The 24,579-nt window shown below is 54.8% G+C and overlaps 1 protein-coding gene across 3 annotated transcripts in view; it reads right to left on the bottom strand.

Annotated features, from left to right (window-relative positions):
• The window catches only part of ZCCHC14 (zinc finger CCHC-type containing 14), a 65,281-nt gene extending 41,786 nt beyond the window's left edge, over positions 1–23,495 (bottom strand). For 2 of the 3 annotated variants that reach the window (XM_047791864.1, XM_047791865.1), the window contains exon 1: positions 22,880–23,495. In XM_047791864.1, coding sequence (XP_047647820.1) covers positions 22,880–23,446 — 567 coding nt within the window. In that variant the 5' untranslated portion in view covers positions 23,447–23,495. The remainder of the gene's footprint in view (positions 1–22,879) is intronic. The other variant, XM_047791867.1, reaches the window with a different exon arrangement.
• Between the last annotated feature and the right edge of the window lie 1,084 nt (positions 23,496–24,579).

Below are 24,579 nucleotides of genomic sequence, written 5' to 3'. Positions count from 1 at the left end.
GGCACCTGCCGAGGAGCGGGGCCGAGGTTCTCTCCTCCAGGAGGCCTCCTCGGGAGTCACTCGGGGACTGCCCTCCCCTCTCGCACGGCGGCCAAAGGTCCAAAGCCCCCCCGCCCCTCGCCCCGGCACCCAAACAAGTCGGGACGCATCCGCACAGGGTTTCCCACCTCAGTGACCCGAAGTGTTGAAGCGCCGCTGCCCCGAGGGATTGAACAAGAGGGAACATCCACTCTTTGGAATACGAGGCAGCTATCCACCAAAGCGGGGGGAGAAAGCTGGGTTTGGGCGAGAAAAGGCTGCTCAGTGGGAGTGAAGTGAAAAAGCGAGGCGCCCGCGGAGTAAGATGCGGACACGCGGTGAGAAACCGTGCAAACAGGGACAAACACCAGCACCAAAGCCACACCGCACAGCCCTCGCCGGCCACCCACATGCCTGTATACAGGTCAAGCCTCGGGACCCTGGCCGGAACCCTGAGCTCCCCGCTAACCCGACCGGACTCTGTCCCAGAGGAGCAGACGGGCAGCTACGGAGGCTTGCGCCTGAGTGCGGAGCAGTTAGTCCCGCCAGAGCTCGGCGCTCACGGCCGCGTGGGGCCACAGCCCAGACGCCATCCAGCCGCATCGGCGTCCTCCCCCGCGCCAACCTCCCGGGGGTCTCGTGAGCAAATGACAAGCGCTTCAAGTAGTCAGGGTGCTGGAAGAGCCGTCAGGACTCAGTGACAGGCGCGCTGCTGCCGTGACAGGGGCACGTGCAGGCCAGTGGGCAAGGTGTGTAAGTGACTCGAGGGCCAACCGACCGTGCTGTGAACCTGGAGGGCCCCTGGGCAGCCGAGAGCCCGGGGCATACCCGTGCTCGACGCCGCGTCCACACAGAGTGGAGCGCGCAGAGCCGCGCCGCTGACCACACCCAGGGACGAGGGCCACGCAGTTTCTGTGTCCCTGCCGGGCTCCGCTCCTCTAAACAGACTCTGCTTACAAGTGGACTCCACCCTGACAAGCGATCGGCGCCCCCAACCCTGCGCAACCAGGAAGGTTAACCGCTCATACGTCACGGGGCGCGGCCTGGACCCCAGGAAGCAAGTGCGCGTCCATCGCTGCGACTGCTCGACTGCAGCCACCTCACGCCCTTCCGTCCCTCCGGACCCGCCAGGCCAGCTGGGAGGAACCTACCCTGAGAACATAACCAGTGGACAAAGGTTTCTGTGCAGGCAGGTCCACCTTAGCTTTGTTTTACTTTATTTTATTTTAGGGCCACACCTGCAGCACACAGAGGTTCCCAGTCTAGGGGCAGAAGCAGAGCTGCAGCTGCCGGCCTACGCCACAGCCACGGCAGCCCTGGATCCTTAACCCACTGAGTGAGGCTGGGGATTGAGCCCATTTCCCCCTGGATGCTAGTCTGATTCATTACCAATGAGCCACAATGGGAACTCTTCACCTTAGCTTTAAAAGAACAAAAATAAATGACATGCAACAAGACCAAGATTCAACTACGTAAAAAATACACATCCATGTGATGAAGGAGGCAGAATTTGTAATATGTGTATATCCATATACTGCAGGCATTGAAAAAAGAAGAAAATAAACTGTAATATTAATGCTAATATTTATACCTCTGAGAGATTAAAAATACTTTTTTCTATTTTTCAAATTTTCTGCAAAGAACAATCTCTAGTAGAATTCGGAAAAAAATTAAAGATATTCATTCATTCTAAACAAGAGCTAGAAGATGTGAACAACATGAAAAAGTCAAAGAGAAGCAACTTCCAGATCCTCCACCGTCCATGCCTTGGATGGCTGTGTCCCGTCCCCATCCCCCTCGCCCCCCACCCCAGCAGGGGCCTGGAGTTCCCGGCAGGGAACCGTCGGAGGTGCTAGGCAGTGTGGACCAGACAGGAAGCCCCAGGGTCTGGAAAGGACAGGGAGCGGAGGCCTCACCGGGGGAGGAGCTGGTCAAGCCAACATCTGCAGGAAGGGCCTTCCAGGCGCAGGAACAGAAGGGGTGGAGCCCCGAAGCTCCAAGAGCTGGGCAGGGAGGCCTCCCTGGCTGAAGCTCACCAACTCAGGGGACCCTCAAGCAGAGGCGTGAATTCTAGCGTCTACAAACAGTCCCTGATGCTCAACGGGCTTTCCAAGCACCACCGCTCTAGTGGAAAGAACAACACACTGAATACCTCTAAATCGATGGGAAAAATCCCTAACATCCAAAAAAAGGGATTGGTAAGCATTTTACTAAAATAGTCATTACGTGTCTCTAAAACCACAACAAGAAAATAGACAGTTTAATAGTGAAAGCTATTTGCTGACTTAGGATAAGTGAAGCCCAATGCTAACCAAAACCCGGTTTCCACACAAAAATGTTCCTTTTACTATTTCCTACCCTACAGTTCTGCTCCTTAAGAAAGAGAGAGGGAGAAAAAAAACGACGGCTCAAACATCTCAGCACAAGGAACCAAGCACATAACTAACCGAGTTCCAGCAAAGCAACTCTAAAGCCAAGCTCTTCACCAGCGGCTTGGTGGTGCAGCCCCGCTGTGCACCCCGGGAAGCCCAGAAATTCAACTCCAGGCCACTCCAGCAGCCAATAAACCAGAGCCGCTCACAGAGCTGTCCCTGAGCAGGAGCCACCAACACCTAGGCAGGTGATGCGGCCGAGGTGCTGGGCGCAGCAAGAAGGCTTTGTGTGGGCACCCCTACGACCAGCTCTCAGTCGGGGGCTTATCTGAAACAATTCCAACAGCTTGGCTGTTTTCTCCTAGAGCAGCGCAGGTAACAGGCTGCAGGTTTAGGGTGGGGGCAGCGGAGCCCTGGAAGCTCAGCGGCTGGGAGAGCAAGGTGCCGTGTCAGGAGTCAGGTTCGCGAGTGAGGCCAGGATCGCGCAGACACGTTTTGAAAGAGGCCGAAGCCGAGGACGCAGAGGACTGGCCACTGTACCGTCAGGCAGGCCTGAGAGCAGACGTCAGAGGCCCAGCCCCGGGGACAGGCAGCCGGACCGCAATCAATCCCCAAAACACATTCAGGAAGACAGCGCCCCGCCTCCCAACACCGAGTCACGGGGCCCGAGTGCCAGCGGCAACACCCGAGGCGCAGGCTGCTGTCTCCTGCGCTTGGCGATTCCAGACAGGACTCTTCCTGCCGAGGAGGCCGCAGCCAAAGGACAGCAGCTGAGAACCCGACATGAGGAGCCCAGTGCGTGTTCCGGCCAGGAGGCGGCTCAAACACGGGGGTTTTCTCTGAGAAACTGCCCCGAGGCCCAGGCAGAGCAAGAAAACTGGGCTTCGGGGACCACCGATTCTTGACACAACAGCGCCTGTCTGAGACGAACCCCGCAGAGCTGCTGTGAGTCCCTGGGGTGCTGCCTGGGGGACAGGCCAGTCACAGGACACCGCGGCACCAGACGGGGAGGCCAGGCCCTGAAAGCAGCAGGAAAGGAGGGCGCACCCGCTGAAAACGAGGACGGATCAAAGGTCCAGAAAAGACCAGTGTGACCGGCCCTGGGGACTTATTTCTAGAGGAGCCACCGACCAGACGCCTGTTAGGAGCAGGGAAAGCTGTGCAGGGCACCTCGCACAGTCGGGCAGCCGTGCAGGCGAAGATCAGGCCAGGAAGGGCCCAACGCCTCCGCAAGGAAGACGCTCGCGTCAAGGAGTTCACGACGCACCTCCAGCGGCAGCTGTGAGCAGACGTGTACACAGGAGGAGGCGTGTTCACCCAGACGGATTCCAGGAGCACGGGTTCAGGCGCCGAGTCTGCCCGTTCACATACCAGACCCTGCTCTGCCACCCAGCCCGCACCGCGCGCCTCAACACTCAAGCTAGCATCTCGCGGATGTCTCCAAAGGACACTCTGGCTTTAAGGCGCCACGTCGCCACTTCCCCCCTCTGCCCAGAACCTCACTCTTTGTGACAGATGTCGCCGTTAGTGTGACACTCCTTCGCAGCCACACTGCCTTGGAGAGACTGCATCCCTCTCGAACCCAAGGTCTGTATTTACCACACCAGCTGGACTCCCAAAAGCCGGTGGTTTTCCTCCCCATAACGGTTGAGGGGTCAGGCCACTCTGCCTGGAGGGAAAGCACATAAAACAATGCACTGAACACGACCAAAAGCGGGAGAAATGAGAGGGAGGGCTGCGCTTGGGAGTGAGACGAGCGCAGGTGAGTTCACGCCTGGCAGGCCGAGTCCCCACTACAGAGCAGAGCAGATGAAGTCCAGACAAAGCCCTGGGTCCCAGGGACCAGAAGCCCGGTAGGCCCTGCAGTGGGCATCACGGGCAGGCTGGGGCCCTCAGCCCAGCCCAAGTGGACAGACTGATCAACCGGGGGTGGGGGTGCAGGGACCTGGAGGAGCCCAGCCGGTGCCACTGCCGCAGAGCAGACCTGCCACAGCAGCAGACCCAAAGTCGGAGTTTCCCCGCGTCCCCCGCTCGCAGCCCCAGAGGCACCGCAATGACCAGACATACCCAGACTGAGGATGGGGGCCACCCAAAGAGAAAAGGAGGCGGGCAGGACGGGGGACCAGAGGCAAGGGGCGCAGAGCAGCCGTCGTGACACGGCTCCAGAGCACGCTCAAGGCGCAGGAGCCAAGACGTGTCTCGACAGAGAAAGAGAAACTCTGCTGAAAATGGAAATTCAGGAAGCAACCGAATGGATCCATCACCTGTGAATTTCCAGGCAGTGAGATGCGCTGAAGAGGCGCGAGCTGTCCGTGCCCAGAGCCGGGGAAGCAGAAGGCAGGATGTGACCAGGAGCAGCCCGGCTCAAGAGCTGTCGTGAGTCCAACAGTGCAAGGGGCTGGAAAAGGCAAAACGGTGGGGAAGGAGAGAGACCAGTGGCTGCCAGGCCGAGGCTGGGGGAGGGATGGACTAACGGAGCCCGGAGGACTTTGAGGAGGGTGAAAACACTGGTGTAGAAAGAAGCTATCGGGAGTTCCCGTGGTGGCTCAGCGGAAAGAAATCCGGCTCATCACTTGGCGGGGGTAGAGGATCCGGCGTGGCTGCAGCTGTGGCTGCGGCTGCGGGGGAGGCCGGCCGCCACGGCTGCGACTCAGCCCCTGGCCCGGGAACCTCCACGTGCCTCGGGGGCGGCGCCGAAAGGAGGTGGCGGCGGGGGGGGGGGGGGAATGCCCTGGGCGACGCTGCAGCGGGGGACACGCAGAACACGTCTGCCCAAACCCATAAAAGAGGCCACACCAAGCGTGAACCCCAGTGTAACCTGGGGACTCCGGGTTTTCAGAATGTTTGACTTTTCTGAGAACCTAAAAGTGCCCTAAAACAACACCTTAAAAACACTTCATGGAAAGTTCCAAGCAAAAAACGCCACTTCTGAAATAAAAAATCCACTGAATGGGCTTAGCAGTTTGCCATCCACAGAAGACTCGGTGAACTTCAACACAGATCAAAAGAAAGTTGGGTTTTTTTTTCTTTTTAGGGCGGTACCCAGGGCATATGGAGGTTCCCAGGCTAGGGGTCAAATCGGAGCTACAGCTGCCGGCCTGCCCCAGAGCCACAGCAACACGGGACCCGAGCCATGTCTGCGACCCACACCCCGGCTCATGGCAACAGTGGATCCTTAACCCACTGCGCGAAGCCAGGGATCGAAGCTGTGTCCTCATGGTCACTAGGCAGATTCGTTTCCACTGAGCCACGATGGGAACTCCAGAAAGGTTGAATTCAAACCACAGAAAGAGATGTGTGGCGGGGGGAGCCAAGCTTCTGGGACCTGTGAAATAGTATCAAAAGGATAACAGCACCTGCAGCTGGACTTCCGCAAGGAAAGAAAAGTTGAGACAGGAAAAACTATGGAGAAATTACGGCTGAAAATTTCTCCAATTTAGTAAAAGACATAAATTCACAGACCCAATAAATTCAGAGACCATCAAACAAGATAAATGCAAGAAAACAACACTGGGGCGTTCCTGCTGTGGCTCAGTAGGTCAAGAACCTGACTGTATCCCTGAGGATGCAGGTTCAATCCCTGGCCTCCCTCTGTGGGCTGAGGATCCAGCGATGCTGCAAGCTGTGGTGTAGGTCACAGGTTTGGCGGGGCTGTGGCTGGGGTGTAGGCCGGCAGCGGAAGCTCCAATTCCACGGCTAGCCTGGGAACTTCCATATGTCGCAGGTGTGGCCCTAAAAAGAAAAAAGAAAAACCCCACAGTACCTGGACACACCACAGTCAGTCAGGCTGCCCTAATAAATGCCATAGCCAGAGATGGTCGAGAAACGGGCCAGAGAACAACAAAACCAATGGCGCCAGAGCACAAGCCTCAACGTCTGTCTGTGAACGCGACGAGAGAAAGAATCCCACACCCAGTGAAAAGACCCTGTAACAGCACAGGTGGCAACACGTTTGGATAAAAGGAAACAACGAGAATCTCTCGCCATCAGCCCTGCACTCCAGAACATGCTGAGGAAAAGATTTTCGGACAGCAGCGAAATGGCATGAAACTGGGTTTTCTGGGAGAAACGGCAGACACGCGGGGAACACGCAAGACGGGACCTTATCTTCAAAAATGCGCATTAGAGCAAAAGCGGTCCACTGCGGTGTTGACGGCACGTCAGCACCACGGCCTGCGGCCAGAGACGGCACAGGAGCGGAACCAGAGACGGCACAGGAGCGGAACCACCGCGAGCCTCGCAGCGGGGCGGGCCTCTGGCTCGGCACCCAGCGGAGTGCAACGGGCAGGCCCAGAGCTCAGGGGCCGCCCGGGTCCACGTGAAGGAGGCCCTAGGATAGGTGGACTTCGTCAATGCTGGGGAAAAACAGAAAAGGAAAAAAACCCAAACCAAAAAAACCGCCAGGGGGTGGGGTTGGGGGTTAGTGGCCTTTAGGGTGGGAACTGACCAAAAACAGGAGCAATGAGGCAACTTTCTGGGGCAACAGGAAGGGTCTCTCTCGACAGGGATTCAGGCAGCTGCCGAGACTCCAGTGGTGGAAAGCAAACACCCCCTCACGTACATAGTACACTTAAAAGGCGTGCACTCTGTGATACACCATACAGACAGGTTTAAGAATAAAACCATATAATCATCTCAACAGATGCAGAAAAAGCTTTCAGTAAAGTCCCACATGCATTTGTGATTAAAAAAAAAAAAAAACCCTTCAGAAAGTGGGGACAGAGGGACGCCACCTGCACATGACAAGGGCCGTATGTGGCAAACCCACAGCGAACGACGAGCCCGAGGGTGAAGAGCTGAGAGCATTTCATCTACAATCAGGGAGCAGACAAGGATGCTCACTCCCATTACTTTTATTCGACATAGTTTTGGAAGTCCTAGCCAGAGCCATCAGACAAGAAAACAAACAGAAGGAGAAGGACTCCAAACTGGAAAAGAAGTAACACCATCGCTGTGTGTAGAGGACATGATGCTACACACAGAAAATCCTCAAGATGCCACCAGAACACTGCTAGAGCTCGTTTAACAAGGAAAGATCAGCAGGAAAAATGAAGGACACAATCTCATTTACCCCTGCGTCAAAAAGAATAAAATATCTAGGAATAAATCTAGTAAGGAGGCAAAAGACCCATACTCTGAAAACTGCTAGACACTGATGAAGGGAATCAAAGAAGACACAAACAGATGGAAAGATAAACTGTGCTCTTGGACTGTAAGAATCAACACTGTCAAAATGACTACACTACCCAAGGCAATCTACAGATCGAACACAGAAAATTTTTAAATTCGTATGGAAACACAAAAGATCTGCAACAGCCAAAACAATCTTGAGAACAAAGAATGGAGCTGGAAGAACCAGGCTCCCTGACTTCAGGCTATACTACAAGGCTACAGTCATCAAAACAGCATGGTCCCGGCCCAAGAACACCGCAGAGATCCGTGGAACAGCATAGACAGCCCAGAAACAAAGCCACACCTATGGACAACTAACCTTCCACAAAGGAGGCAAGAATGTACAGTGGAGGAGACTATTTTGTCAATAAGCGATGCTGGGAAAACTGGACAGAACCTGCAAAACACCACATGGAAATTAACTCAAAATGGCTTGAAGACCTAAATGTAAAACTGGATACTATAAAACTCCTGGAGGAAAACACCGGCAGAACACATTTTTTTTCTTTTTTTTTTGGCTGCCCCATGGCACATGGAGTTCTCAGGCCCAGGAAGAGATCTCAGCCACAGTTGCAACCCAAGCTGCAGCTGTGGCAATGCCAGATCTTTAACCCACTGTGCCAGGTCAAGGATGGAACCTGTGTCCCAGTGCTGAGGAAATGCCACTGATCCTGCTGTGTCACAGCACGAACTCCCAAAACACACGTTGACAAAAATCATAGCAATATGTTTTGGTTTTATTTATTTATTTATTTACTTACTTATGATTTTTAGGGCTGTGCCTGTGGCATACCCAAGTTCCCAGACTAGGGGTTGAATTGGAGCTGCAGCTGCCGGCCTACACCACAGCCACAGCCACACCAGATCTGAGCCGCATCTGCAGCCTACAGGGCAGCCTGTGGCAATGCCAGATCCTTAAGCGAGGACAGGGATCAAACCTGTATCCTCAGGAACACTATGTTGGGTTCTTAACCTGCTGAGCCACAACAGCAACTCCAGCAATATTTTTTTGGATCCATCTCCTAGAGTAATAGAAATAAAACTAAAAGTAAACAAATGAGATGTGATTAAACTTAAAAGCTTTTGCACAGCAAAAGAAATCATAAATAACAACCACCACAACACAAGACAACCTATAGAATGGGAGAAAATATTTGAAATGATGTGACCAATAAGAATTTTCAAAATATATATACAGCTCATACAACTCAGTATCAAAAACCATAACATCTCAGTCAAAAAATTGGCAGAAGACCTAAAGAGACTTTTCTCCAAAGAAGACAAAGAAGTGGCCAAAAAGCACATGAAAAGATGCTCAGCATCACTAATGATGAGAGAGATGCCAATTAAAACCACCGTAAGGGGCCGCGTGACACCGGCCAGAATGGCCCTCATCAGAAAGTCTACACACAATAAATGCTGGAGAGGGTGTGGGGAAAAGGGAACCCTCCTCCTCTGCTGGCGGGAATGTCACCTGGTGCAGCCACCACGGAAAGCAGTACGGAGGTCCCGTAAAAACCTAACTGTAGAGTTGCCATGTGATCCTGCAATCCCACTGCCGGGCATATATCCAGAAATATTCATAATTCAACAAGATACAAGCACGGCCTCTGCTCACAGCAGCACTCTTTACATCTGCCAAGCCATGGAAGCCCCTAAACGCTCAGCGACAGAGGAGTGGATCAACATGTGGTCCCCAAGCACAATGGACAATTACTCAGCCACGAAAAAGAACAAAATTACGCCCTTTGTAGCAGTACAGATGGACCTAGGGATAATCACACTAAGTGAAGGCAGAGGAAGACAAATATCAGACGATATTACTTATTTACAAATCATCACTAAGAAAATGATACAAATGGAGTTGCCATCGTGGCTCAGTGGAAACAGAATCGGACTAGGAACCATGAGGTTGTGGGTTCCATCCCTGGCCTTGCTCGGCAGGTTAAGGATCCGGCGTTGCCGTGAGCTGTGGTGTAGGTCACAGACTGGCTCGGATCCCGTGTTGCTGTGGCTGTGGTGTTGGCTGGCAGCTCCAGCTCCAGCTCGACCCCTGGCCTGGGAACCTGCATATGCAGCTGGTGCAGCCCTAAAAAGACGAAAGAAAAAAAAAAAAGATACAAACAAATTTACTCACAAAACAGAAACAGACCCATAGACATAGAAAATAAACGTGCAGTTACCAAAGTGGATTAGGAGGTGAAAAGACATAAATTAAGAGTTTTACTAAAATATACACGCTATTACGTGTAAAATAAACAACAAGGTCCTACGTATACGGCAGGAAACGACACCTACTATCCCGTAACACCCTGCAGTGGAAAAGGACAAACACACACGCCTGGATCACGCACACGCCTGGATCACACACACGCCTGAATCAGGCTGCTGTACACCTGAAACTAACGCAGGATTCGGCTGCTGCTGCTGTTCTTTCACACACACCCTGTTACCCACTCAGCCCCTTGGTCGCTAATTCACAACCACCGACGGAGCGGTTGCGATGTGCCGAGGATCCCTCAAGGCACGTGGACGCGGAGGCAAGACAAGGCCTCAGCGACACGAGCGCCCTGTAGCGAGGAGGAACCAGGGGCGCTCCCTGCTGGTGATGCAGTATCCTAAACCAGCCACACTGCAATTTTTTAAAAATTGTTAAAACAGGGGAAAAGCGTGCAGTTCACTGAATGTAAATTTCACCTTTAACCTACACATACACTGAGCTGCAGTGCTGCGGGTTACCAACTAAAGCTCACTGAATGGAGAAGAAGGAATCCTTGGGGCGGGGGCGGGGGCGGGGGCGGGGGCGGTGCTGCGACAGGAATGACCTCACAGAGCAAAGGCTGGGGAGGAGTCAGAGCCCAGGGGCGGCGGGGCGCCCACAGCCCCACAGCTGCCCACACGTCCACATCCAACTCCTTGAGCCACAGAGCTCAGCCCCTGCCCTTCTCATTGCACACCCTTCAGGTTTTTCCTCACTTTCATTTACCTTTTTTTTTCTTTTTAGGACTGCACCCGCGGCACATGGAAATTCACAGGCTAGGGGTCCAATCGGAGCCACAGCCACCAGCCTACACCACAGCCACAGCAACCCCAGATCCAAGCCTCATCTTCGAGCCACACCACAGCTCATGGCATCGCCAGATCCTTAACCCCCTGAGCGAGGCCAAGGATTGAACCCACAGCCTCATGGTTCCTAGTGGGGTTCGTTTCCGCTGCACCACGACAGAAACTCTTCCTCTAAGTTTGAATGAAGAAAACGTTACCACAACTTTGGTTTCACAGGATAAAAGCAGCCACTTAGTACTGCCCCCTTTGAAGGGACTCATCCTTCAGCCCTTCCGACTCCTTGATGCTGAAACTGCTCAAACAGGACAAGCAGAGCTCAGGGTCGTTGCGAAGCCCACGTTCACACACAGGAACCACCGTGAATAAATGGGCAGCGCGGTCACAGGCTCCTGCTCCTGCGGACAGCCTGCCCTCTGCCCACCCCACATCACTCGGCAGGGAAACGGCCTTCTGAGTGGCCACAGCCCGCCCGACACAAGTACTCCCCGCACAGTGCTTCGTGGGCGTCCAACCAGTCCTTATTAAGGAAAAACCCACCCAGAGAGGTGGTTTCAGACTTGGCAGGGTTCCCTCCCCGCCAGGTCCCTACACAAGAAAGGTACTCTGGCGGGAGGCGGGAGCAGAGTCCAGGCCCACAGGGAAGTAAACGCCGTGTTGAGAACAGCTGGGGTGTTGCCTTCTTTGTTTTGCTCATGCCCATGGCATACGAAGTTCCGGCAGGGATCAAACCCGTGCCACAATAGCAACGAGGGCGCGGCGGTGACAACGCCGGATCCTCAACCCGCCAAGCCACCTGGGACCTCCCTCATCAGTGAGTTAATACTCCATCGTGTCCTGGTCGAGTACACACACCACGCAGGGCTTCCCACTCAGTCTCAACACCCAGCATTCTCAAATTATCTCAACTTCATTAACTTTAGCATAGCTCGGTTGTTAGCATTATTCCCGAGCTTTTAAATTTTACTAAAATGCCCAAAAATGGTGGGAGAAGGGACTGTTCTTCTTCTCCATAAATTAATTCACCTTCCTTTTCAAACAGCTATTTTTTCTAGTTTAGCCTAATACTATTTCTTGAAGTAGCTCCTACATATACATATTTTTAATTAGATTCACTGTGAATCATAAGAAAACTGAAGATAAAATTTCTTTCTAGTAATTCTACAGACATTCTTATGGAAAAGTCCCAAATAATTAGGAAATAATTGTATAAAGCGCCCCTTCTTATAATGAATCTGATGTCAAGGTTTAAAGTATAAAAGAAACAAACTAACAACTGGGATGATAAAAGCGGTTGGGTTTAGGCCAATCCACAGCACACTAGATTACCACGACGTACAATTCTGCAAACACTAAAGGAACAGGATCAGTTTTAGAGCTACAAACACCTCCCGAGGAGAACGGGTCCAAAGGCACAGCTCCACAGAGGACAAGCCCACCAGAGCCCCGGCCCTCAGCTCTGGCGTGCCTGTCTGCACGCGTGGCTCTGCCACGGGATAACGGAAAGCCACACCATCACGCTTGGGGTCTCTCCCGGTGGAAACGCTGGCACGCCAGCTTCTGAATGTTCTCGATGGGGCAGCCTCGCACAAACACCCAATGTATCCCTCCCACTGGGTTTTCACACATGCCAGGACACAGCCCCTGTCTATGGAAGTTCCCAGGCCAGGGATCCACTCAGAGCTGCAGCCACAGCTACTTGGGATCCAAGCCGCGTCTGTGACCTACACCACGGCTCACAGCAAGGCTGGATCCCCGACCCACTGATCGAGGCCAGGGATCAAACCCGCCTGCTCATGGATACTAGTTCATTACTGCTGAGCCACCAGGGGAACTCCCCCAGAAGACTATTTTAATCAACGCCCTGACTCCACGATAAGTCGTCCCCAATCCACTTACGACGTGTCCCACACACGTGATCATCTCGCCTCGTGTGTGAGGGAGGGGTGGGGGTGGGGGAGCGAGGGACAGAGGGACACTGACCTGGGCTGGGGCAGTGCGGCTGGAGAGCAGTGAACCTGTGAAGACGTTTAGGACCTGGTAACCAGCGGGCTGGAGGGCTAGGATGGCCGCCTGTGTCAAAGGCGTGGGCTCAGGGCCAGGTGCCAGGCAGGGTGGGAAGAGAGAGACCTGCCCCTGGACGTACTGAGCTCTTTGGAGCCTCTGACTGTAGCTCAGTCCAGCGGGTCAGAGAGGGTGGCCGAAACCCAGCTGAACACGTCAGTTATTATAAAGTCACGAGAGAGGAGGAAGCAAGAGGGAAGTCTGAGCAGCACCTCCTCAAAAGGGCAGGATCGCAGGAGACAAACGGAGAAGGCACCGTCGGAGGCAGGAGCGTCCGCGGCGCCGGCCACGCCCCCAGCCTTCCGCCCAGCAGCTGGGCGGCAGCGTTGGTTAAAAAAAAAAAAAAACAACGCAAAAAACCCGCCCCCTGGGCAATTCCGCTGAGCAGGGAATGTGCAGAACAAATGAGAGGTGAGCAAGATAAGGGCCGGCTCGTATCCAGTGAATCTGGCAAATAAGGGGTCAGCAAGATAAAGACGTGGACGGGAGGGACGGGGCGTCCGGAAGTGAAGTGCGACACAAAGGGGCAGTGCTGGCACAGGGACAGGCAGCCTTCCAGCTCCGAGAGGGAAACGCCGCGCCATTCAGCAAACGGCCCTGGGACAGCTACGGTATCACGCGGAAAACATAAAAGCAGCTCTGCACCTTATTCCAAATCAATTCCAGATGGACCTGTGAGACGTAAAGGAGACAGCACACGAAGGCAGCACAGAGAACAACTACGATGCAGGATGCACGGCGCGTCTGTGAGCAGAGCCCACACGTGTGTACAGGCATCCGTCCCGTGCATAACAGAGGACAATGTCTAATTACAACACGACACCCGGAAAGCCTCGCGAGACTGATACAAATGGTATGTGTGTGTACACACACACCCACGCACACATGCACATATATAAAAACCCAAACTCCAGGGCAAAGTCAAAAAGCAAGGGGAAAAACCCCCAAACCTGGAAAACAAATGCCTAAAGGCAAAACTATTTCCTTGAAATGTAAGGAGCTCCTAAAAAAACAAGAGAGATCAACAACCCCACAGAGGGGCAAAGGGCCTGCAGAGCTCGACCCCAAATCAGCAAAACGGCTCCCCCGAAACACGCCCACGCGGTCGGAGGACTGGACAGTACATGGCGCTGCGCAAGGCGGGATCTCCCACCCGCGCGTGTGACAGTCACCGGCCGTGAGCTGGGGTCCCATCAAGGTACGCAAGCAGGCGCTCCCACGGGATGGGGGGACCCCACAGGGGCAGGCCACCCGACCTGCCACCCACCCCACATCCAGATTTCTACTCTGCGGAAACACACCAAAGTGTGAAAGGCCACACACGCTGTCTGTCACATGACGGTGACACGCACGGGGTCTAGACGAGACAGAGCAGTCGCAGTAAGATGGGAACCAAGTGTCCATCTACAGAGACACCCAGGGCAGGCGTAGGACACACGAGGCAGCCTCATCAGCAACGATGACACCTACAGTCAACTCACCGAGAAAGGAGGCCAGAACCTAAAATGAGATAGAGACAGTCTTTTCAGCAAGTGGTGCTGGGAGAACTGGACAGCTGCTTGTAAATCAATGAAACTGGGACACACCCTCACACCACGCACAAAAAATAAACTCAAAACGGCTTAAACACCTAATGTTAAGACAAGACACCATCCAACTCCTGGAAGAGAGCATCGGCCAAACATTCGCTGACATCAACCACACAAAGGTTTTCTCGGGTCCGTCTCCCAAGGCAACAGAAATAAAAGCAAAAATAGACAATGGGACCTAATCAAACTGACCAGCTTCTGCACAGCAATGGAAACCACACAAAAACAAAAAGACAACCTATGGAATGGGAGAAAACAGTCTCAAACGATGCAACCGACAAGGGCTTAATCCCTAAAACATACCAATAATCTATACAATTCAAGAACAAAAAAAACCAACAACCCAATAGAAAAATGGACAAAAGACCTGAATAGACATTTACCCAAAGAAGATATACAGATGGCTAACAGGCACACGAAAAAATGTTCAACATGACAGATTATTTAAAGAAATGCAAATCAAAACTACCATGAGATACCACCTCACACTAGTCAGAATGGCCATCATTAGCAAGTCCACAAAGAACAAATGCTGGAGAGGGTGTGGAGAAAAGGGAACCCTCCTGCACTGTTGGTGGGAATGTAAATTGGTACAGCCACGATGGAGAACAGAATGGAGGTACTCAGAAAACTAAATATAGAACGACCATATGACCCAGCAATCCCACTCTTGGGCATCTATCCATACAAAACTATCCTTGAAAAAGACACATGCACCCATACGTTCACTGCAGCACTATTCACAATAGCCAAACATGGAAACAACCTAAATGTCTATCGACAGACGAATGGACTAAGAAGATGTGGTATATATACACAATGGAATACTACTCAGCCATAAAAAAGTGCCATTTGCAGCCACATGGATGGAACTAGAGACTTTCATAGTAAATGAAGTCAGAAAGACAAATACCATGTGCTATCACTTATATCTGGAATCTAATAAAAGGCACAAATGCACCTTTCCACAGAAAAGAAACCCATGGACTTGGAAAACAGACTTGCGGTTGCCACGGGGAGGGACTGGGAGTCCACGGTTAACAGATGCAGACTACTGCATTTGGAATGGATAAGCAACGAGACCTCGCTGTGTAGCCCTGGGAACTATATTCAGTCACGTACGGTGAAGCCTGCAGGAGGATAATGCGAGAAAGAGAATGTGTGTGTGTGTGTGTGTGTGTGACTGGGTCACTCTACTGTATAGCAGAAAACTGACAGAACACTGTCAACAAGTTATAATGGAAAAAATAAAAATCATAAAAAAAAAGATGCCAAGAGGAGTTCCCTGTGGCTCAGGGGTTAAGGATCTGGTGCTGTCACTGCAGTGCCTGAGGCTGCTGCTGTGGCGCAGGTTTGATCCATGGCCCAGGAACTTCCACATGCCACGGGGACAGCCCCGCCAAAAGAAAAGCAAGATGCCAAGAGGCGTTCCCATTGTGGCTCAGCAGGTTAAGAGCCTGACATGGTGTCCACAAGGAAGCGGGTTCAATTCATGGCCCCACTCACTGGGGTTAAGGATCTGGCATTGTCACAAGCTGTGGTGTAGGCTGCAAACTAGGCTGGATCCCATGTTGCTGTGGCTGTGCCGCAGGCCAGCAGTGGCAGCTCCAATTTGACCCCTAGCCTGGGACCTTCCACATGCTACAGGTACAACTTAAAAAAAAAAAAAAAAAAAGCAAGGACAGATCTGTGCCTGCAGTGAGAACCAGTTTTCTATTTGTTTTCTTCTTCATCTTTTTAGGGCAGCACCTCCATTATCTGGAGGTTCCCAGGCTAGGGGTTGAGTCAGAGCTGCAGCTGCCGGCCCACAGCAATGCCGGATCCTTAACCCACTGAGCAAGGCCAGGGATGGAACCCGTGTCCTCATGAATGCTAGTCCAGTTCATTTCCGCTGCACCATGACGGGAGCTCCCTCTTATCTGTTAACACAGGAAATCTCTCTGGAAGATTCTACAAGGAACAAAGACGGGACAGAACTGCATGGGTTCTTGGGTAAAAAAAAAACTTAACAAAAAAAAAGAAAAGGTGAAATAAAAGGTATCAGCACCCAGGTAAAGGAAAAGAACTTGCCAGAACCTTGAAATGTCCTGTGTCCTTCCCTGATCATGGGGGGAGGGGAAGAGGAGCTGTTTCATCTAATATCCTTTTGCAGCTTTTCATTTTTTCTATTTCCTACTGTCTACTAAATTTTGTTAATTTAAAAGATTACTGAGTTCTCTTTAATAGAAACTGTTTAGCTGAAGAGGTGGGCCGAGAGCCAGGTTCCAGGAGGCTGAGGAACAGCTAAAGGTTGGGCCCAGAACAGCAACACCGACTCCACGGAGCCCGGCCGTATTCTCCATCGCCGGGTGTGGGTGTGGGTGCAGGTGCAGGTGTGTGTGCTCGCGGGCAGGCACATGCGCGCACAGAACAGCACCTACGGGAGAGCCTCTTTGCTTTTAATGACGTATCGAAGGTTCTTAAGGACGGCATAAGGACACATTCAGACACGCGGGGAAACCCTGGAGGTCACACGTTGGCCTGGGGAGGTGGGGAGCGCGCGAAAGGGCAACGTTCAGGCCTGCGACCTAACAGCGACCCCGAGGAACCAGAAAGATGGGTGCAGAACAGGCCCGAGGAACAGCCCGCGGGACAGAAAGGAGGCCTCTGCCCCGCAACTGGAGCGAGGCTGGGGCGGGATGGGTGCAGACGCTGCGAGGGCGGGCTCGGGACTCCGCCCGAGGAACCTGCGCCCCCGGCCCGGCAGGGCGGCGGGGACAGGACTCCGCCCTCGCCTGGTCTCTTACAGGGCTGCAGGCGCCAGGTCTGCAAAGACCTCATTGCAGGGATTCTCTTCTCTTCCCCTTAAATAACTTCAGGCCTTCTAATCCGGAGCAAAGCAAGCCGAGGGAGAGTTAAGCAGGCATTTTACTAGTTCTCGAAAAACGCCTCCTCCTTTGTGTCAGGGCCACAGGGCTGCCACCGCCAGAGCAGCCGTCCTAGACGGGAGGCCCACAGAAAACGCCTCCGGAGGCTGGAGAAAAACCGTCTTGTGGAAACTGATTTCTGACTTGAGCGTGTCAAGGTTAAAGTCCAACATCAGGAACCCTTCAATCACGTATAAACGAATTAGTAAATGACAAAAGCACTTACACAACTAGAGAAGCAGTGTTCTAAGAAGTAGTTTCTAGTAGCGTTAAAAAAAAAAAAAGGATACCCAAAAGATTTTTTTCTATAATCTACTTAAGGTCTTTTCTTGGGCTGCTTCTGCAGCACATGGAGGTTCCCAGGATAGGGGTCCAATCAGAGCTGTAGCCGCCGGCCTACACCACAGCCACAGCCACGCGGGATCCAAGCTGTGTCTGCAACCTACACCACAGCTCATGGCAATGCTGGATCCTTACCCCACTGAGCAAGGCCAGGGATTGGACCCACAACCTCATGGTTCCTAGTCGGATTCATTAGCCACTGTGCCACTATGGGAACTTCCAATTTCTCTTTCTTTTTAAAAAAAAAACTTAATATTTTCGGAGTTCCCGTTGTGGTGCAGTGGTTAACGAATCCGACTAGGAACCATGAGGTTGCGGGTTCGGTCCCTGCCCTTGCTCAGTGGGTTAACGATCCGGCGTTGCCGTGAGCTGTGGTGTAGGTTGCAGACGCGGCTCGGATCCAGTGCTCTGGCATAGGCCGGCGGCTACAGCTCCGATTGCACCCCTAGCCTGGGAACCTCCATATGCCATGGATGCGGCCCTAAAAAGACACCATGGGTGCGGCCCAAGAAATAGCAACAACAACAAACCTTAATATTTTCGTTTTTTTTTTTTTTTTTTTTTTTGCTTTTTAGGGCCACATCCTTGGCATAAGGAGGTTCCCAGGCTAGGGGGCTAATTGGAGCTACAGCTGCTGGTCTGCACCAGAGCCACAGCAACACGGGATCCAAGTCGCATCTGCAACCTACACCACAGCTCATGGCAACACCAGATCCTTAACCCACTGAGCGAGGCCAGGAATCAAATCTGCGTCCTCATGGATACTAGTCGGGTTTGTTTCCACGAAGCCACGACAGGAGCGCCCCAATTTGCCTTCTGATTTCCTAACAGTCTCTAAGGAGGTCAGCAGTCACCCATTTAGCAAACAAGCAAAATGCACAGTTTAGGTCCCATCTAGCTTCCTATGAAATCAGCAAACCTACACGTGAACTTGTTGGGAAAAAAAAATGTATTATATATCAATCCCAAACATCCTCGATCAAAGAGGAAGGTAAATAAAGTCGGAGAAAGTACAAGGACTGAAGAGAAAATGGGTAAAATAAAGCCCAAGCCAACAGTGAACTCCAGAAACTGCTGAAGCCACAGGCTCACGTGGGTGGGACCTGAGTGCGGTTCTGACGTGCGGGGTGGCAGCACAGTCCCGCGTCTACAACCACCCTCCCGAACCACATGGACGGGGAACTCGGGGGTCTGCGGGGCTGAAGAAAGCACAGGCGGATGAGCGCCTGTCAGCACCCAGCCTGGATTTACACGCAGACGGGCGACGGGCAGGCATGAGCCCCCCAGCCGCGCCCCCAGCCTCACACTGGACAACAGCAGCCGCCCTGTGACTCCAGGGGACGTGCCTGGGTTCCCGTCTTCAGCGACGGCACAGCAACAGCAAAGGAGTCAAGACTGCACCCCAGGGCGCTTCAATTCCTACATCATACACTTCGCCGCAAAGGAGGACCGCCTTTGGCCCTGGAAAAGAGAAACCTGGCCAGGGGAACAGGGAAAAATGCCATGTCCGGCAGCCGGGAGCTGCAGGCCCAGCTCGCCTCCCCTCGGGCCGAACCGCAGCCACTCCAAATCCCTCCTCCTGGAGCAGCGACCCCTTCCGGCTGCCCCAGGCCAGGGCTCAGGGTTCAAGGAGAAAGCAGAGGAAGCCAGCTCCGCCTCTCAGGACAGACCTGCCAGGGTCTCGCCTCCCAGTCGCGACCCCTTTAACCTGCTCTGAAAAGCGAGGCGGCGAGGCAGCTGTGCGCGCCTTGGGCAGGGTGCTCGGCAGGCTTCTTCCCAGCCTTCGTGTACAACCACGGCTTCTGCCCTGCTCGCCCCACGCCGAGAGCGCCAGAGTCGGCGCCCTGGATGCCCCTGGAGGAGGGCCACCGCCTGCCACTCTCCCGCGCTACGCGCCCTAACTACACAGTGTCCACACCTCCCCACGTGGTTCTGCTAGGATCCCAGCCACAGGATGCTGGAACACGAGGGCAGGAGGGACTCATGGCTCCCCGCTGGCATCGAGCCCACAGAGCTGACCCTCAGTCCTGAGAGCAGAGTGTCCTCTGCCACACGTCATGGCTGTTGCTCTGGGAGGCCAGGGAGCGACCTGCAGGTCTGCGCACACCGCCAGGGTTCCTGACGCTGAGAGCCAGCGCCCTCCGGAGAGCCTGGTGCTGGCAACTCCCCAAAGACGGCTGGGTGAGCAGCGTGCAAGGGGCTGAGAACCTACCAGCCACGAAGGAAACAAGTCTAGAACAGGCACCGGAAACAATGCACACAGCCATCCCGACGAGGGACACCAAACCCAGCCCAGGCATACGATGGCAATGATTCAGCCCAACTGGAGGGAGGTGCGACACAGGCGGCCCCTAACACGAGCGGTGCCTGAGAAGAGTGTGCCGAGCGCCAGCAGCCAGCCACCAAAGGCCACACGGCGTGTGATCCCTCTACACACAATGTCCACAACAGGCAGGTCCACAAACACAGAGCTGACGGGCGGTGGCAGGGTCGGGGGGAGGACTGCAAACTGGTACAGCTTTCTTTCGGGGCAACGAAACGCTCAGGAGTCAGACTGCTGATGGCTGCAAGAGGCTGTCTGAACCACGGCATTACACACATCAGAGGGGGGACCTTTATGATACACAAATTAAAACTCATCAGAGCTATTATTTAAAAAAAACCAAGCCTATGTCACAGCACTTTCTCAGTTACACAAAGAAAAGACCGCCAAAGATCAATTTAAACTTTTCCTATATTCGAATAAAATGGACGGAGGGGGCGTAAGTTCAAACCAACAGCAACTACAGGGCACAGCTGTGTACCTGTCTGCTCCCAGCACAAGGCAGCTTTCCTTTCCGAAAGCAACAATGTCTGTTTCACCTTCCTCCCACGGTCAAACTGCCACAGGCCCTTGGCACGAGGGGTACTTCGAAGAAGCAAGTGCAAACAGTAACCACGTTAGAAGATTTGGTGAAAAGAAGCATCCCTTTAGATAAAGAATAAAAAACAATTAACAACTTTTTCTCTAAAAGATAAACCCGAAGTCTCTAAGCTCCAAAGAGTTCACAAGGAAACACAACATCTTCCAAAAGAAATGCAAACAGAGCTTTCTCAGCACTGGCGCTAAACATCAGACTTAGAGATGCTGAGGAGACAAAAGCCTGGAGTGCTAGATTTCACTAGTTGCCCTCCAAGCAAGAAAGGGTCTATCAGGGACAGGCCTTACCCTGCAGGCAGCAGAGCAACAGAGAGTTAAACCTGAGTGAGCTCAGCTTCGCAGGGGCACAGGGGATGGGCAAGATGCTGAAACATGGAAGCCTTGGCCCCAAGGTTACTCACCGTGACCTCATTATGAAGGGTCAGGCGGACGCCCCCAATTTCCCAGGGATGAACACAATCAACTGGCAGCTCCAAGCAACTGTGCCTTCCGAAGTCAACTGAGAAAACACCGACACTCCGAGACCGAAGTATTTCACTCCCTAACCGTGTGCCTTGCTCGAGTTATGGCTCTTCTTTAAAGAACCAGAGGACAGAACAGAGGAGGGAGCGCCCGCTGCACACCTGCCGGGCATGTCACGCGCTACCGCACAGGACCCCCAGGCAAGCCCATGAGGCAGGTAATCTGCCTTCTCTCCAAAGGGGAAACACAGCAGGAGAGGTCACCCAGCAGATCCATTCCCACCAGGACCCGCAGGGGTGAGGACCACCCTTCCTTTCACCAAAGGGATTTCCGGCTGGAGAAAAGGCCCTCTCACGGACAACAGCTGTTCCAGCTTCGGCTCACTGCCCTGCCAAGACCATCACCGCCTCCCGCTTTTGGGAAGGGTTGCAAAAGTATCCCCTTCAGAAGCTGGTCCGGACGGTGGGACAGCCACAGAGGTCTTCAGTTTAGTGACACTAGCTGAAGACGAAGCTCGTGAAACTGGCTCCGAGGGACGGAAACCCCGTGAATGGGGACACTTCACTAGCACCCCAAAGCCTGCTGAGCTCCCTGCGGACAACCACGTTTCAAAGGCCCCTGCTGTCCCTTTGTTGTAGCCGGAAGAACATTTTTTCTGCCCACCCAGTGCACATGGGGTTCAGGGTGAGATGTGAACACACACTTAAAAGACACGACAGATTAAAACCAATGTAGGTACCACCACCACGACTTAAAGGAAGACGTTAAAAGAGAAAAACCACAACCTAGGGCTGAAAGCTTACAAACCACCACGAGGAAACGAGACCATCGAAGTTTTCATTCAGGGGAGCCAGACACTGTCAACAGGCGCTGAGGCACTGGTGCAGCCGCAATCTTGTACTTCCAAGGGGAAGTCAGCGTCAATCCAAAAAAACCCCAAACAAGACACCACCCGTGGTCAAAGATAAATCCTTTTTCCAGGGGGCTGCAAAATAAACTTGAGCCCCAAACGCTTCGTGTTTACACAGTTTGGGGACATTCAGACAAAAGTTCACATTTCTAAGTGAACGGCCACTATGCACTTCCTGTTTAATTGGGAACAGATTTTCAATCCCAGTCTGACTCCCAATCAGCCTGGGATTTGTTTCTACAAAGGAAGGTGGGTCATGGAGAAATAACTGTTTCACAAGCATTGAAGGCACCAAGCCTGTTTTTCCGACTGTTAGAGTAGCCTGGTTTTTTTTTTTTGGGGGGGGGGGGGTTGTTTTTTGGTTTGTTTTTTTAGTAGCCTGGTTTTCAAACACACACAATATAAACACGGATATGCATACACCTTCGTAAAAATACATACACATACGTGCACACACACAGATCCATCCACAATGCATATTAATTCAAGCACACGTGGACTCATGCACACGCACACACTGACACACGTGCACACGGCGGTCTGCAGCCGACGCCGACCCCAGCCTCGGCGCCCCTGACACCAGCCCCGAGCCTGCCAGGGAAACGGGCATCTAGGCCTTGGGGGTCCCCGCGTGGCGCCCCGCCGCTGTCTTCTAAGGTTCAGTGCCCTCTAATCTCCAGCTCGCTAGCAGCTTCCTTTTCCGATAATAAACACCAGATTTGGAAATACCAAGGCGACACAATGTGTAACGGTTATCTGTCGCCCAAGAGCCCGATTAAGGGGACAAAGGCCTTATCTCGCTTCCAGCGGAAGAGGTGTACCAAGGGCTCGGACAGGCCGCGAACGCCCGGGGCGTTCTTCCCCCGACCGCGGAGCCCCCTCCCCCGGCTCGACGGGCCCCAAAGGGGCGCGGGGTGCCCGGCGGGGTCTCGGGGTTCGCGTTTAGAGTGCGAGGTGGGGACAGGCGTTGAGGCGCGGGGCACCGAGTGACGTGCGAGGTGGGAGGCTGGGCCGGCCAGGAGATGGCTGGCTGGGTGGAAGCTTGGGACGCGGGCACGCACCTTGTGGCAGGCCGGGCAGGTGGGCAGCGCGCTCTTGCCCCCGGGGCCGCCGCCGCCACTGCCGCCGCCGCCGCTCAGGCTGCTCTGGATCTGCGTGAGCTCCTGGCGCAGCACCTGCTTCTGGTGGAAGCTGAAGGCCGGGTGGTTGGAGGCCATGGTGAAGAGCAGCAGGAACTCATCGCCCGTGCGGCCCTCGTTGAGCTGCAGCCCGTAGTTGTGGATGATGGAGTCGATGTGCGTGAGCGTGCGGTAGAGCACGCCCGCCGCCTCGCGCTGCTCCGAGCCCAGCAGCGCCAGCGACACCAGCAGCTTGCTGCGCACCACCTCGTCCGTCAGGTTGGTGAGACTGCCCAGGTCGGCCGGGTTGTTGGCCTTGATCTCTGAGTCGCGCAGCGAGTGGTAGTCCTTGCGGGCCAGGTCCTCGAGGCACGAGCCGAGGAAGCGCAGCTCGAGCGGGATGCACAGGTCCAGCAGGCCGCACAGGAACTCCACGCGCTGCGGCGACGGCAGCTCCGAGAACCAGCGGTACACGCCGTCCCTCTGCAGCGGGCAGCGCTTCTCCACCATGCTGCCGCCCGCGCCGCGCCGCCACGCGGGGCCGGGGGCCGCCGCCCGGGGCCGAGGCCGGGGCCGGGGGCGCGGGCGGGGGCGGGGGGGGGCGCGGCCGGGCGAGGGCGAGGGCGGCCGGGCGCTGCGGGCCGCGCCGGGGCCGGGGCCCGGGCCGGGGACGGGAACGGGGGCGCGCGGCGCGGGCGAGACCCCCGCCAGGGGCCGGCGGGCGGGCGCGCGCGGGGCGCTGGGGGGGCCCGGGGCGGCCGGGGCGGCCGGGGGCGGCGAGCGACCTCGGGCCCCCCGCTCACGGGCGGACTCCTGGCCCGCGCCCGTCCCCGGCGGCGGCCGGTGCGCGGCGGCGGCGGCGGCGGCTGCTCCTCGTCGTCGTCGTCGTCGCCCGGGAGGCGGCCGCCCCCATCTCCCCCCGCGCCGCAGGGTCTGTCACTGCGGGCCGCCCCCCGACGGAGCCGCCCGGGCCATGCCGCCGCGCCGCCGCGCTGGGCCGACGGCCGTTACCCGGGACGGAGGCCGCGGCGGGCTCGGCAGCGGCGCTCGGAGCGGGGCTCGGAAGCGGGCGGCGGCGGAGGGATCTGCGCCGGCACTCGCCGCGGCCTCGCGCCTCTGCTCCCCGCGCCGCGGACGGATCCGGGCCGAGCGCTGCGCTCGCTGCTGACGGGCGCCGGGACAAGGCGCAAGTGGGCGGGGTGGCCGCCTCTCGCGACAGCCGGGAGTCCGGGCCCGCCCTCCTCGCTGATTGGCTCAGGCTGCGTCTTCTCGGACCTTGATTGTTCCGGGTCCCCAATCCGATTCGCTTCTGCGCAGACCACGCCTCCCGGGGGCTGTCGATCACGTTGGGACCGCCCCGGCCCGCCCCTCGGCGGCCGGTGGAGTCCATTGGCTGGCGGGCCGGGCGTGCGGAAAACCCGGGGCGGATTTCTGGCTGCTTTTGTTCGCGCAGATTTGCGTAGAGCATTGTTTTAGGTGAAGGCCGGCGTCCAGCTTTCCTGCTTTATTCCTGAGCGGCACAATAGGGAGGTAGCGAGTGTCTTCGAAAAGCCGCTGGAGCGGGCCTCCAGACGCCTGCGTCGCCGTCCCCGCTCGGCCTCTGCGAAGCTGTGTGACCTTGGGCGAGTGGCTTGGGCTCTCTG

The sequence above is a fragment of the Phacochoerus africanus genome, chromosome 8, assembly GCF_016906955.1.
Source record: "Phacochoerus africanus isolate WHEZ1 chromosome 8, ROS_Pafr_v1, whole genome shotgun sequence".
In the NCBI taxonomy this organism is placed as follows: domain Eukaryota; kingdom Metazoa; phylum Chordata; class Mammalia; order Artiodactyla; family Suidae; genus Phacochoerus; species Phacochoerus africanus.
Note: the sequence above shows the minus strand (reverse complement) of the source record. Positions and strands in the feature narration are given on the sequence as shown.